Source organism: Sebastes fasciatus, chromosome 9 (genome assembly GCF_043250625.1).
Source record: "Sebastes fasciatus isolate fSebFas1 chromosome 9, fSebFas1.pri, whole genome shotgun sequence".
In the NCBI taxonomy this organism is placed as follows: Eukaryota; Metazoa; Chordata; class Actinopteri; order Perciformes; family Sebastidae; genus Sebastes; species Sebastes fasciatus.
The window spans coordinates 27,350,226-27,366,890 of NC_133803.1; the positions used below are offsets into that span (position 1 = coordinate 27,350,226).

General features: G+C 40.0%; 1 protein-coding gene across 2 annotated transcripts in view; it reads right to left on the reverse strand.

The window, feature by feature from the left end:
• The window catches only part of LOC141774367 (uncharacterized), a 34,111-nt gene extending 17,664 nt beyond the window's left edge, over positions 1 to 16,447 (reverse strand). Inside the window, exons 1-2 of one of the 2 annotated variants that reach the window (XR_012595319.1) lie at positions 15,673 to 16,447; positions 10,991 to 12,064 (exon numbers count right to left, since the gene is read on the reverse strand). Coding sequence is in view for 1 of the 2 variants with exons in the window: in XM_074646999.1 (XP_074503100.1) it covers positions 11,002 to 12,064; positions 15,673 to 15,927 (1,318 nt within the window). In the remaining variant the exon portion in view is untranslated. The remainder of the gene's footprint in view (positions 1 to 10,990; positions 12,065 to 15,672) is intronic. The other variant, XM_074646999.1, reaches the window with a different exon arrangement.
• Between the last annotated feature and the right edge of the window lie 218 nt (positions 16,448 to 16,665).

The window sequence follows — 16,665 nt, forward strand, 5'->3', positions numbered from 1 at the left end:
TCTGGGACTTTACACTCAGTAGTTAAAGGTAATGAAGAGAGGCCGTCGTAGAGGATTCAGCCTGTTTAACTCTGGGTCCATTAGCAGATGAATGATGACAAAAGAGGCCTTTCTCATTTCCTAAATCGGCTGTCAAACTGATAGCGCCCGTGTGTGATGTAAGAGCCACAAATCCTCTTAGCCATTTGCTGCAATTTTAGATAGGAAAGGATGTAATGAAATAACCACATTTTCTGTTTAAATCGGGACCTTTTTGGTGACATTATATTACCTTCTGTCCTGGACTGAGAGGTATGCAGGCAGACAGACAGGAATCAAATCAGTGACAGAGACAGAAAGAGTAGGAAAATATATTAATGTATTGCTTCCAAAAGAGTGCTGCAGGAATGAGTCCTAAAACCTGGAAATGAGTTAGCATGTTTACCCTTCTGGTTCCCTTGTCTGGAAGTCAATGGGTTTTTAGTTAGATGCCTGAAATAAGGTCTGTGGTTAACACAAACTTAAGAGATTTAACGTGTTGTTCTATGATATAAATCAGTTAATATCCCACTCGTGAATTTTGAAGCCTTTACGTGTCTTAAAAAAGTGGGTTGCTAACAAGTGGCTAAATTAGACTACTAAACGTCATCATATAGTTCATCAATAGCCTAAGTTAGCTTTTTGCTTCTGGTGACTGCATCCACACTTCAAAAGTCATAAAAGTGGTGTTCACTTGTGGAGATTATTTTACGGAACAAAACGTGTTAGTATCATAAACTATGATGCCACAGAGTTTATAATCCAAAACCCAATGGAAAAAATCTCATTGGCTTTTGGTTGAAGGAACCAGGGTGATGCTAACTTGCTACAAAATATGTCATACCTGCAGCACTCTATAACTGGGCTTTCATAAGTGCAACCTTTTGTACGAATGTCCAGAGAAATTGTATTTAAATAGTAACCTATTTGAAAATTCTTTGGAATTACTTATTTACCTTATACTATACTATACTATATACCTTATACTTATACTTACTTATTTACCTAGAGGGAGGTGTGTGATAAGGACAGAAATAAAGGAGTGATGAAGTAGGTGAGCTATCCACACAAGAGCAGAAAAACTTAGATAATAATCATGACAAAATATTAGGGCTGTCAAAGTTAACGCGGTAACGCGTTAACGTAAATTTGTTTTAACGTCACTAATTTCTTTAACGCATTAACACTAGAGTTAAGATACTGACATTATATGAAACTAGAAAAACCTAATGAATCCATTGGTACCAACCATGTCATACTAGCTTGTTGTGAAGGAGGCAAAATAACGCTACAAAGTTATGCAAAATTTTGGCGAGGAAAAACTGGCATGACCATTTTCAAAGGGGTCCCTTGACCTCTGACCTCGAGATATGTGAATGTAAATGGGTTCTATGGGTACCCACGAGTCTCCCCTTTACAGACACGCTCACTTTATGATAATCACATGCAGTTTGAGGGCAAGTCATAGTCAAGTCAGCACACTGACACACTAACAGCTGTTGTTGCCTGTTGGGCTGCAGTTTGCCATGTTATGATTTGAGCATATTTTTATGCTAAATGCAGTACCTGTGAGGGTTTCTGGACAATATTTGTCATTGTTTTGTGTTGTTAAATGATGTCCAACAATAAATACATACATACATTACACATAAAGCAGCATATTTGCCCACTCCCATGTTGATAAGAGTATTAAATACTTGACAAATCTCCCTTTAAGCACACTGACAAACGGATGGTACCCACAGAACCCATTTTCATTCACATATCATGGGGTCAGAGGTCATGGGACCCCTTTGAAAATGTCCATGATAGTTTTTGACAGTTTGGAGCGTTATTAAGCCTCTGTGGCAACAAGCTAGTATGACATGGTTGGTACCAATGGAGTGCTTAGGTTTATTAGTTTCATATGATGCCAGTATCTTCACTCTAGCTTTAAAACTGAACCCGCTACAACCTAAACATTACAAGTTGCGTTAACGCGTTAAAGAAATTAGTGGCGTTAAAACAAATTTGCGTTATTATCACGTTAACTTTGACAGCCCAACTTAATAGCCAAAAAGAAGGCATCACCTTGTTAAAGAGAGCTATGGAAGAAAAAGGGAAACAGAGCTGACACCAAAGCAGCTGAGGTTCACGTTATGCACCGACACACACAGAAACACACACACACACCACAAATCACACTCATTTCAGTCTGGAGCAGACAAATTCAATTAGACCAACACTGCCTAAATGGGTTTATCTGTACAGTGCGAGCTTGTTACATGGAGCCCCTAAGCCTTGTGGTTGTGTGTGTGTGTGTGTGTGTGTGTGTGTGTGTGTGTGTGTGTGTGTGTGTGTGTGTTTGAGAGAGAGAGAGAGAGAGAGAGCTTTATAACATGAAAACACAAGACCTGAACTGGCAGGAGGGCATCATGTTGTGTGCTAAATCTCCACTGCTAACAGGAAACCCTGAATGGAGAATGATTTGATGACTTTTATGGCGGCATTATGGCTTTGTTTATAGCGCTGCTGCGGTGGCTGTTGTGGTTACAGATGTTACAGATGCAGGATTCATTTCCAGTAAGGCTGCTGCAGCAGCACAAATACTGCAGATCTACATACACTAAAAGCCGTTTCTCATCAGTGCGATGTGAAAATTCGGTGCGGGAAGTGACAACTATGCACACCGAGTCCAGTGAGGTTCCTCCTAAATAGTGCCTGTGTCGACTCCACACAACAAAAATATCCAGACAGTGTCTAAGGGGCTAACATTAACTACACAATAAACTAATCAGATCCCAAATGTGATGTTAACGCTAGCTGTTGTGGTTAGCCCTGTTCCGTGACCAACATATAACGTTAGCAAGTGCATATCAGCTACACTACCATCTTCATCGTATCCCAGCTGCTGGGCGATCTCAAGCCATATATTGTCCTTTATTTGGTAGTTTTGGTTGTAGTGTTTGTTGTACATTATTGGGATTTGAGAAGAGGACGGTCAATTGTTATTCCGAAACACCAATAGTCCGAAAAAATGGCCCATAGGACCGAAAAAAGATAATTTCTCCGACAGTCCGTTACGTTCCTTGTTCCACTCTCTGTGCAACAAACAGAAGCACATGGCTACTTATTATGCAGAATGAAGACAACACTTTTTTATGACATCAGTTGGAAGAAAAGATTTCATTGGTCAAACATACATTTCTGCAGGAGGATATGAAGCCAACGTTGAAGTGACAAAAACTGCAGTTCTTCGAATGGCCACTTGAGACTCCAAAAGCGAGTCAATCACCACAGCAAAGAACGTACAGTATATTGCCAAGAAGTGAAAGTAAATTGTTCCTTCCATTGCAACAGCAGCGCCCAGCAGCAAAGTAACGCTTATGCCATTTTGGACTAAAAGCGACTACCGGATGCCAGTAAAACATCCGCCTAAAAAGAGCCGTACAAAAGTAAAACTTTTTATTTATTATTATTTATTTAATTATTTCTATTGTGTTGTCATATTCTACCAAAATGGCCTGTGTTAAACAATAAAATATTATAAATATAATAAGCGTTTTCAGTCCAAAATGGCGGCAGCGTCTGTTGTCAAAAACACCGCAGTTTCGTCTCTTTGCTTCTATACTCTTCACCCACAGACCTCCATGTTAAAATGTCCAACTTTACACCAGAAATAAATACGTTTACAGCCTTGGTCTCTATAGCTAATTCAAGACAACTGTACGGGGGGTGAATTGTTCTATAAATTACCTGTTTAAATTATATTAAGGCTTAAAGTCGGTGTGTGTGTGTTTAAATAAGCTTGTGAGCTATATGTAATGTGCAACCATTTCTGTGTAGTGTGTGTGTGTGTCATTAGCTCTGCCACACACGCTTCATTCAGTAGAGATGTCGGGCTCCTAATGAAGCGAGGAGCGTCTTCTGTTCTTCTCCTCTGTGAGAACAAAGACTTTATCCCAAATCTACAGTCATTTGTACTGCAGCCTGCTTTGGGTTCTGGCTATGTACAGAGCCTAATGAGTTTTACACACTAATTCTTCCCATCTGATTCAGCACTTATCCACCCAGGGCTGGCAGCACCAGCTGGGCTCCAGAGAACAGCTTCACCACTAAGAGAAGCAAACTAACTGGAGAGGAATACTAGATATGTTCAAAACAACAACCATGAAACCTTGAATAATATAAGAAGTTGTTTTGCCCATTATTGATAGATAGATAGTAACTTTATTGATCCTGAGGGAAATTCAAGACTATCCGCAATCGCTTATGTCTACAACTACGCTCATGACTATGAGTACTTTTTATTTTGTATTGAGGAACAAAACAGTGCAACTTGCACACTTTGCTAATGTATACAGTGAGTTATTCTATGTTTATAATTGAGTGTTTTTTTATGCTAGTTGTAGTAGTTGGGTGTATTTATAGATTATTCCAATATTCTTTATATTTTGTATTCTATGGATATATTTATTTAGTGTTGTTAAGAGAAGCAAAGTCCGTGATTCCCTCCATCGAAGTGGTGGCTCTTGAGAAGGAAAAGATACATTTGGTCCTCCACACCCTTACATACACGCCCCTCCCTCAGCAAACTTTTTTTTTTATTTGGTTCCAATTCAATTTGTGCACTGTGAAACGGAACCAGACTAAATAGAAAACTAACAAAAAGTATTCATTTTACTGTGATTCGGACTAACCGAACGGACTACGGCTTGTGAAAGCGCCCTAAATCTACCTCAAAATATTTTAATGGATGCTCTATTGATGATGGAACTGAAGTGTCATGAATAGAGAGGATCAATACCCTGGAATAAAACCACTTTGAGAAAAAAATTAAAACTTAAATAGTAAATGTGAGGGAGCTGCAACGCATCAAAAGACACAGACATGCACATCGATTGTGTAAAGTTCAACCAAACAGACGAATAGAGGAAGTACATGTTTGTTAGGTTGTGCTTTTATTTTGGGTAACTCCTCTAATCACTCTAATCCTGCTCTCTTCTTCTGGGGGCGTGTTTTCATGGATCACACCTGATAATGCAACAGCAGCTGCTGCTGATGTCAGTTACCTTGTTAGGCTGAACCAAGTAGTGAATGAAGAGAGGGGGGACTGGGTAGACAGTTGTTTGTTAACTTGGCTTTTGTTTGGTAACTCTTTAGTTTATTATGCATTTTATTTAATCTTGATTCGTTAATGCTCATTTGTATTTTGTATATAGAAATATTTGTGAGGGTAAATTGTAAATATATTTCTTTAAATGTATTGTGGGAGTGTTTGCGTGCCCTTCACTGTGTAATGGTGCTGGTAGAGGCTGTGTTATATAAGCCAGGTGGGAAAGCAGTATAGAGTGTCAGAGAGAGAGAGAGGGAGGAGGTCAGGTTGGGTGTCACCGCTGCTGCACCTGTGAAGCTGCTTTTATTGTCCATCAACTACACGTTGGTGAAGTTTTTGTAACTTGTGTATGATCAATATTAAAAATCAGAGCTATGGAAAAGCTGGAGTTTCTTGCTAGATTTAGGGACGTTTAGAGCTAATGCTACTTTCATTGGAAGTTGGCAACACTGGGCTTTGCTTTTTGGTTGGATAATTTTTTTAAATCTAACGTACTCTTGCTAGTTTCTCAACATTACCAACCCTAGCTTTGACATTTTAAACATTGTGCAAAAACATGTTTGAATATTAAATATCATTGGCTATATTACGCAGCCCTAGTTCTAACTGTCACCACGACCACAATCCCACCGCACAGCCCAGTGCTGCTCTGGCGTTCTGTTCTTCTCTTGCTGATGACAGAATTTTTGACTATGCAATGGCTCCCAATTGGCATGAAAACACAGCAGTGACAGCACTTCTTGAAAATGTTGACTGCATACAACAGACGTGCTGTGTAAAAGGAACTCCTGGGCCACCGTAGAAATCTCATGAACCTTCAACTCGAGCCCAGGCGGCGGCGGCGGCCAGCCCGAGGGTCACATTAGTTTTAGAAGCATGTATTGATACGACCGGAGCTTCTATAAAAGGGGGGAAATCACACAGGACCTTTTCAATTATTTAGTGCACCAGGGCAGCAGTGCAGAGAGACCACTGGAGTTAATGACCTCAATTTGTAAAAGTGCTGGCCCTTGATGGAGGCGGCTTAATGAAGATTTACGCCGACTGTATCAGTGCAGCAACGAGGGCTGCAAAGAATAGGTATTACATGCTGGTGGTATACGGTGCAGAGGCAGACAGATGTTAACAGGAATGAATGAAAGGTGGAGGAGATGGATGAAGCTGAGGAAGAGGATGGGGTTGGAATCTGGGAAGCTACAGGCTGCAGAGAAACACTGAGAATAAAAATGAGAAAGAACGCGTCGAAGAGAGCATTCACCTTTATATAACAGATTAAAGAGACAAATGTGGAGCTGCAACTAATCATTATTTTCTTTCAATTCGCCATGACCCCATGATGACACATGTTGAGTGACTGCCCTTCTCATTTGCATAATAAGGCAGAAATGTATAAAGAAAAGAACACAGAAATAAATGAGTTTGGGGAAATAAATAAGGGGTGAAATGCAAAGGGGAAATCGTGCATAAATAAATAAATAAATAAATGCATGAATACATAAATAAATACATACATTTAAAATAAATATATAATAAGTGCAAAAATAAATAAAGTAAAAGTAAAAAATAAATGAATGAATTAAAAATAAATGCAAAAATAAATTCATTAATTTAAATAAATAAATGAATAAAAAGGAAAAATAAAGAAAGTAAATAAATAAGGGAATTAATACATAAAGAAGCTAATTAGGACAGAAATATCAACTTATGTCACATTTTATCAATTAATTCATGGCTAAATTTTTTTTTACTTTATTTTTGCTACATTTAATGACATATATTTTTTTTTTATCGAGTCATTTATTTATGTTTGATTTTGGCAGGTTCCGTCCTCCATATAATGTCTGGATGAAATTATTTAAATACAAATTGTTCTCCACGTCAGTAGTAAACTGATCTATTAATCTATTTTTTACTGAAGTGGATACTGTTTTCTTCCAAGAAGAGTGCTATAAGGCAGAAAAACTGTGGATTTACTAAACTTTCTCTTCTACTAAAAGCATATATTATGCTGCAAATGGTATTCAGATATACAGTATAAGTATGCATCGTCTCAGCTTACGGTAAAGTACATCCAGCCAGTATTGTTTCCTGGTAACAGCTGAGTCAGGGATCCTTTGTCCACCCGAGGTACAGAGCTATTTCCCCTGGCCTCAGCTGTAATATAGAGCCCTTCCACTCAGCACTGTAGAAATCATTACTGCTGCTGGACACCACAGTGCAGCACCGACTCACACCAGACACAGCCTGGGACGCAGCGGGGAATGTACAGACGGCTCAACTCTAACCTCCAAAGTGGATCCTAGTAGTTGGGTGTAAAGAGCATTGTATTATTCCAGTTGCTATGCTGCACATAAGGGATAATGTACAGCGAGCAGGTTAAGGTTGTGAAATAAACCCCATTGCTTGCATCTCCCTGGCTCTTATAGAGAGGTAAGTACTCCTCCCAACCACCTCATATACTAACAGCCTCTTTAAAACAAGCCACCTGTGTGATAACAGCCCCAAAAACAGTCCTAAATAAAAGTCTTTTCCACAGTCCCTCCACTGCGTCCCTGAACACAACATAGTCACACATCTCAGAGTAAACACTCAGAGAGACATAAACGCAGAGAAACAACTACACCAGACTCATCACAGGGGAGTACTTTGGAATATTTAATGGCAGCAAAATTAAATCAGGCTTAAAAGCCAAAAGAAAAAATGCATTTTCAAGTCTCGTCGGTGGCTTCAGAGCAAGACGTGTCCTCTGCTGTCAGAAAGCACCCGTTTATAGTTTCCACGTGGGAGAAAATCAATGTCAACACATCAGAAGCAACTCAAATGTGAGCTAATTAACATGAGTGGACAGCTCACACACACACACACACACATTTGCTTCATTTGAGTCTATGCGGAGGTAGAAAGGAAGTTACCGCTTTTATTGTTGTAGTCTGAGTAATGTGACGTCATATCGGTTCCGTATGCGTCACAAAAACAAACCACAACGAGCCGAAACGACAAAGTAAAAAACGGTAGAAAATCCAACATGGTAAACACTAAACATCCAGTAAAGTATGGAAACACTTTGGGTTTCACACATTGACAGGAAAAGCAGAGCTAAACATCATGGCTAAAGCTGCATGCTAACTCTGTCATGGACAGGAAACGTTATCGTATCGCAGGTAACGTGCGGTCAAGCCGGCCGTCACTCTCATCTCCGTGGTCAAATGGGCCGACACAACAACCGTAGAGCACCCATATACTGACATTTATGTTAAATACATTCAAATGGCCCGATGGAGCTGACCATGGATGGATAAAGAGAACGGAGCTGACGGGAAAGTTAGCGACGGACTTGGAGAAGTTAGCGGAAGTATACACGTGTGACTATGTCCGGTTTTCAAAATAAGGTGTTAACAAACGGCACTGAATATACAAAATACATATATAGAAATAAGATTGATTATATTATATTCACCAGAAGTATAAAACATTACATGTCCCTTTATAAATTAAAAAGTAAATACCACTAATTTGAGGGAAATGTCTTTATTCTTTATATTTTTGGAAAGAATGTAATAAATAATGCCTGACAATTACTGATATATTTCAATTCAGGACATCTCTGACTACATACATGCTGGAAATCAGACATTTAACTTTATTAATTTAGATATTTTCCAAAGTAAAAGTCGTGTATAAAGTGTATAATTCAACTTTTTCCCATGGTCTAGTGTTAAAAAAGTCAACAAAAATCGCAATAAATCATAATATCTAATCGCAATACATATCGAATCGGCACCCAAGTATCGTGATAGTATTGAATTGGGTGATAGGTGTCGTATCGTCCCAGCGTGTGTCCCAGCGTATGTACTTTACACACATGTTCAGATCTCTTTAACTGTCTCTCTCTGCTTTCACTTCAGTTTCTCATGTGTGTGCATCTCGGCCCTGAACACACCTCTAGCGTACCTATGTAACCCAAACGCCCTGGAGAGTTGCATCACCCACGTTCCCCTGCTTACAAACACACACACACACAGATGAGTACACATCTCCCTCACTCTCTCACCACTATTACCACAGCCAGTGAATCCACATGAGACCCGTGTGTGTGTGAATGAGTGTAAGTCTGGCTCCTAAACTGGGTCTAAGCTTAGCTGTGCTGTTGAGACTTAGTGTGTGACCTTGTGTTTCCTCCCATACATTAAACCAAGGTCTGAACCAATTAAGGCAGCGAGTGTCTGTTCGAGTCTGTTCATGTGTGTGAATTCAGCAAACAACAAGTTCACTGAATGAACAAGCCATCCGTTTTATGTCAGTTCATCTTAAATCAAGGTCCATTTATTTGTATTAGCTTTCTCCAGAGCCTCTAACTGCATCTCATGATGCTCCTCTCATTTCTCTATGTTGTGCCTCCTCTCTCCTCCTCCTCCATCCTCCTGCCTGTGACCTGGAAATCGACCTCAGCGTGCCGTCTGGACGGATGTCTCAATTCCTCAAATGCATCTCGAGCACAGAGGAGAGAGCTGGAGGATCTATAAGCGAGGATGCACAGGTGTACGGAAGTCTTTTTGGCACTCGTGACGTATAAAAGAGATATGTATATATGGGCGGCTGTGGTTCAGGAGATAGAGCGGGCTGTCAGTCGATTAAAATATGTATGCTTGTTTTATGCAAATGTATGTATATATTTATTATTGGAAATCAATTAACAACACAAAACAATGACAAATATTGTCCAGAAACCCTCACAGGTACTGCATTTAGCATAAAACAATATGCTCAAATCATAACATGGCAAACTGCAGCCCAACAGGCAACAACAGCTGTCAGTGTTTCAGTGTGCTGACTTGACTATGACTTGCCCCCAAAACTGCATGTGATTATTATAAAGTGAGCATGTCTGTAAAGGGGAGACTCGTGGGTACCCATGGAACCCATTTCATTCACATATCTTGAGGTCAGAGGTCAAGGGACCCCTTTGAAAATGTTATTTGTTATTTAGCCTCCTTTGCAACTAGCTAGTATGACATGATTCCTCAGGTTTTACTGTTTCATATGATACCGGTATCTTCACTCTAGCTTTAAAACTGAACCGCTACGACCTAAAAGTCGCGAGATGTGTTAATGCGTTAAAGTAATTAGTGGCGTTAAAACAAATTTGAGTTAACGGGCTATTATCGCATGCAAATGTAATAATAATATATATGTAATAAGTTAATATATACATATATATATAAGTTTGATGCAACATATTCTGTGTTTATCTGTTGCTGTTGTCAAATTTGCTCTTTTTCACGTCAGAAAGCCATTCCAAAACAAGCATATAACTTTATCTTTGAAGAAGAAATAAAAAAAATGGCACCTCTGTCTTGAATTGGGTTTGACTACAAGCCGGGTTCAGGTCTTGGTTGTAGGCCTCTCTGTTGTGGGTCTCGATTGATTTAGTGCGTTATAAGGTAGAGATGATTATAATACACAGCCTCATATCCATCATTTTAAAGCCAGATGACATTCTGGTTCGGCACAATTAATCAAATATTAATCGTGATCACGGTTTTTGGCTTGCCACAATTAAATGAACACGATCGCCTGCGATATTAAATGTGCGTTCTACTCATAGTAAGCGCTGCAGCATACCAAATCAAGCGTTTCCTAAACTAACAGCCAGCCACAAGCCGGTGGCCGAGATTTTTTGGCTTTACTTTGGGTATAGATATTATATATAAATATGATGTTGCTAAAATCAATGAATAATCATGATAAATAATTGTGATTATCATTTTGGCCATATCGTGCAGCCATACATTCTGGTAAAACTTTCTGTAAATTGAATGCTGTTCTTGTTTATGGGTCATGAATGAGTGATGAATTGAAATACAAGATAAGAGTTACCCTCTGCCTACCGTTGTACAGACTCTGGTGGTGGGGGGACAGCTCGTCTCCGGCCGTCCTCCTCTGACCCCCGTCCCTGTTGGGGGAGGATCCGCTGCTATACCTCCCCTTGAGCTCCATCCCGGGGCTGTGCTGATGATAGTGGTGGTGGTGCCGTATAGACTCTGGACTCCCCACGATCACCCGCCCTTTCCTCAGGTGCTCGGGCGTCCCCATCGCCGCCAGCTTGGCCTCGGGACTCCCGCAGACAGCCCCCGCCATGTTAACCGACCGGTGTCTCTGACTCAGCTCCGGGCTGGACTTGGCAGTGTTCTTCCTGCAGCCTGGTGACGCCGGCCCCGACATCAGGAGCTGTTTGTGGGCCAGTAGGTCAGAGCTGCAGGGTTTTGGGTGGGAGTCACACGGCAGCCTGGTGGGAGACTTGCCGTGTTTCTCTGGGCTGTGTCCCCGAAGGCCGGGAGGGTCCAGGTTGGTGAGGGAGCCCCCACGGGGGCGGCAGGACTGGGGGAAGGTGTGGTACTCTGGCGTGGAGCTGTGCCTCCGTCCTGTGGATTCACACACATCTCCCGGTTTGTGGGGGTGCTCTGAGGTTCTGGATCCAGGGCTGGAGCCCAGAGGAGGGGGTTTGAGGTGGAGGTTATCTGGGCTATCCGTACTCCCCGCGCTGGAGGTGCTGCTCCCATCGCCGACGTCCCGCAGCAGGCCAGGCGCCGGGACACCGCCGCCCAGCTGAGACAAGCTGCTCTGACTGTCAACAGAGCTCCTCCGCCCGGGGCCTCCGTGCACACCCACGCCTCCACCTCCACCTCCTCCCGCCGCAGCCCGCTCCTCCTCCAGCATGACGCACACCTCCTTCAGCTCCAGGTTCTCCCGGATGACCTCCACCTGCCGCTGCTCCAGCTCCTTCAGCTTCTGCAGGTAGATGGCCACCTCCTTCCTCATGAGGCCGGCGCTGTAGCGGCCCAGACGCTGCCACTCCCGCGACACCCGCTTCCCCTTCTGCCGGTCGTCGTCCAGGAAGCAGCACAGGTCCCGCAGCTCCTGGTTGTCCTCCTGCAGTTTCTGGTTCACGTCCTGGTTTACATATTCACACACACACAGAGAGCAGCACAGTGAGGGATTACATGCACAGTCCTGCTGGGATTGATCATCTGATGAGTGAGAAGAGTTCCCATCATGCACTTCTGTGTGTGTGTGTGTGTGTGTGTGTGTGTGTGTGTGTGTATGAGGTGTTTCTTGATCTGCAACTATTTTGATAATCGTTTGAGTTGCTTTTTAAGGAAAAAAGCCAAATATTCTCTGGTTCCAGAGTCTCAAATGTGAGCTTTTTCTTTGTCTTATTTGTTTTTGGACATTTGACAAAACGAGCCAGTTGAAAATGTCCCCACTTTTTCACAATTTTTCGGATGTTTTATAGGCAAAACCATGAATATTTTTTTGTCAGATTAACCAATAATGAAATTAGGGCTGCGACTAATGACTGTTTTCAATTAGTCTGCCAATTTATTCTTGATTAATCGTTTAGTGTCAAAAGATTGTAAGAAAAATGTCCAAATGTCTCGTCTAAAAAACTCGGAGATATCCAGTTGACTGTGATATAAAACAGAGAAAAAGCAGTAAATCCTCACATTGGTGAATGTAGATACATTACAGATACCATATGAAACCTCAGGAATCCATCGGTACCAGAAGGAAAAACTGGCATGGCCATTTTCAAAAATTGACCTCTGACCTCAAGGTATGTGAATGAAAATGGGTTCTATGGGTACCCACGAGTCTCACCTTTACAGACATGCCCACTTTATGATAATCACATGCAGTTTGGGGCAGAAACCATGCAGTTTTTTTCATGCAGTATAAATCTCTTGTGGATCCAATGAGCCCAACTATATTAATGTATGATGATGTTAGTCCCCATAGCAGCCATTTCATTGTAGTGAGACCATTTTTTGAAACTTGACCTCACTGTATAAAATGACCTGTGGTGACCTCTAGGATAATTACAGCCTCATGAAACTTTACAGCCACAAACTAGAGACCTAGAGCATTCAGAGGATGGATGGCTTTCCTAGCTAGATTGACAATAAGGGGGTTTCTGAGCAGTTTACCGAACAGAAGTGCTTGCCATCTAATCGCCAAAAAAATGCAATTCTTGCAGAAATCTCCAAATGTCAAAAGTTTTTTAAACCTATGGTGTTCCTCAAGGTCTTGGTGTCTTAATGTGGTATTTTGGAGGGATTATTGATAATTTTTATGAATTCTCGAGTGGGGAAAAAAATGGTTAAATTTAGCACCAATCTGTGTAACAAATGGTATCAAACCTACCAACTTATGAGACATAAAAGAGCATGTGAACAGTCATCATATACGTCCATCATAATGTTCTAAACCCTTATACACTTTTGCAATTTATTTTAATTAATTAATTCATGTTTATTACAGATTAATGACTAGAAAACATCTCAAATTAATCGTCAGGTTCCCAGCTTTCAGATGATGTACATCACCTCTATGTGACATCTACTGTTGACCTGCTATCTCCCCCTAAACACCCCCTGAATGCCCCTAAAAAAAGACAAAAATGGATCTATTCTGGGTCTCAGAGGGTTAAACAAATTGTATATGTAATGCATAAATTGGAAATAAATTGACATTAGCATCCACCATTCTGTCTGTTCAATATGCAACTTATTAATTATTGAGTGAGCATTTTGCCTTTAATCTGTAAATGTGGCCATATATTCTGTTTATTCTGTTTATTTGTTTTGCACAATTTAAGACTATACAACATAACCAAAAAAATAAATGAATAATATTCAGTGCAGGAAGAGGCAAAAACCCCACTGGGTTTATCTGAAGCCTCCACCTAGAGACAAGATTAATATAAAGAAATAATATGACTACATAATAGTGATAACAAAACAAGTGGAAGTGTATGGTTAGTGCATTGTGAGGAGGATATTGATTTAAATATCCTGCTCAAGGTGATACTTCCATTTGGTGAGTTTAGTTTATAATGAGGTCAGTGTTGTTGGAAGATAAGATTAAATGTTTCTCCTGATTAAATAGCAGAATGTGAACTCTTCTCTCATTAAGAAACACAAACACCAGCAGAGGAGGAAGAAGAGCTCCACCTTCATCTGTTACTAGATATAAAGATACTATATACTAGTATACTGGTATACTTATGCTATACTACACACTATATAAAGTATACTTATACTATACTACACACTATATAAAGTATACTTATACTATACTACACACTATATAAAGTATACTTATACTATACTACACACTATATAAAGTATACTTATACTATACAGGTATACTTATATTATACTATACACTATATAAAGTATACTTATATTATACTTGTATACTTATACTATACTATACTATACACTATATAAAGTATACTTATACTATACTTTTATACTTCTACGATACTATACTATAATATACACTATATAAAGTATACTTATAATATACTTGTATACTTATACTATACTGGTATATTTATACTATACTATACTATACACTATATAAAGTATACTTATACTATACTTGTATACTTATACTATACACTATATAAAGTATACTTATACTATACTATACATTATATAAAGTATACTTATACTATACTGGTATATTTATACTATACTATACTATACACTATATAAAGTATACTTATACTATACTTGTATACTTATACTATACACTATATAAAGTATACTTATACTATACTATACATTATATAAAGTATACTTATACTATACTGGTATATTTATACTATACTATACTATACTATACACTATATAAAGTATACTTATACTATACTTGTATACTTATACTATACACTATATAAAGTATACTTATACTATACTATACATTATATAAAGTATACTTATACTATACTGGTATACTTATACTACACTATACTATACACTATATAAAGTATACTTATACTATACCATACACTATATTAAGTAAACTTATACTAAATATCTATAATGATTTCTGGGCAATCGTAACCAAACAACATTGTGAGTGGGAAAAAATAAAAAACATAAAAACCTGATACATGGACAACATGGGGACAAGCAATTACAAGACAGCAATTAAATGATATATCTCAGAAGGATCCTGTACAGAAGGATCCTGTACAGATCCAAATCAGCTCATTCTAGTCTACACACTGCAAAAACAGCTCTACTAGAAATAAGCCAAATATTCTTAAATTTCGACAAATTTTCTTGTTTTGAGCAAAAAAATCTGCCAATGGGGTAAGCAAATTTTGCTTGGCTAGAATTCTTAAAACTAGACTATAAATCTAGACACATGGAGACAGTAATGTGTCTTAAAACTAGAAAAATAGGCCAAAATGTTGCTTATTACAAGCAAGAAATGTTTACTTAAAATGAGTGTTGTACTTTCTTGATTAAGCTGACTTTAAGATTTTTTTTACTTAATTTAAGAATTTACACCTTAATTAAGATCTTAATATCTTATTAAGAAAAAGTTATATATATATTTTCTTAAAATGAGATTACTTTTCTAATGCAAAACTAATGCAAAAAAATAAGAACAATTTCCTAGAAACAAGGCTTTTTTTACTTTCTTAAAAATCCTTTTTTGCAGTGCACACACCTGTATGAACCCCCCACCTCCACCCATCTCACCTTTAAGCTCCTGATCTCGTTGAGGTGCTGCTGGAGTCTCCTGTTCACCTCCCTCATCAGGTTGCTGTGCTCCACGATGGCGCTCCTCTTGCCGGCCTCTGCTCTCCTCAGCCTCCGCACCAGCTCCTCTTTGCCCCACTTCAGCATCTCCTCGTCGCTCATCTTGGAGATGTCCTCCTCCTTCACAGGACTCTCTGCTGCGCTCTTGGACATCTGCTGCTGCTGGTGGTGCTGATGCTGCGCGCCTTTCTCCATCCTTTCAAACTATACAGAAGGAGGCTGGCAGCAATAAAAAAAAAAAGTACTGTGTTTGGTGAATTTTCAGAGAACTAGACACCAAGACACCAAAAATACACCCTGGACAACTCTGATCCAAACGCTACTCGGGTTCCCCCCACCCACCCTGCTCTATGTCCGTGGATTTACATGGCTCTCATCGTCTCCCACGCCCATGCTGCAAGCTCCGGTGCTCTGCTGCTGCTATACCCTCCAGATGTTAGAGCATCAGTCCGCCTCCTGCTGCTGATGATGCTGCTGCTGCGCCCTTGGACGGCTTGGCTGCAGGGCGGTTTCTCTCCAGGTGCATGCCGGCCGATCTTTGCGCACAAGAGGACAGGAGGACAGGAGGAAGAGGAGGAGGAGGATGAAGAGGAGGAGGGGTGGGACTGCAAGGGGAGGTTGCAGGTGCATAGCCGGAGAGCCAGGATGAGGATGATGAAGGTGCGTTATTGGAGAGGACAGAATCTCCCTCCTCTCTCTCTCTCTCCCTCTCTCTCTCTCTCTCTGCTGGCTCCTCTCTGTCTGGTTGCGCCATCAGCTGGTATCACCACATTACTACATGTAGTACTACATGACATGTACTTCCTGCTCAAGGTGATACTTCCATTTGGTGAGTTGAGTTTATAATGAGGCCATTGGTGGCAGATAGGATTAAATGTTACTATACTGGTATACTTATACTATACTATACTATACTATACTATACTATACTAT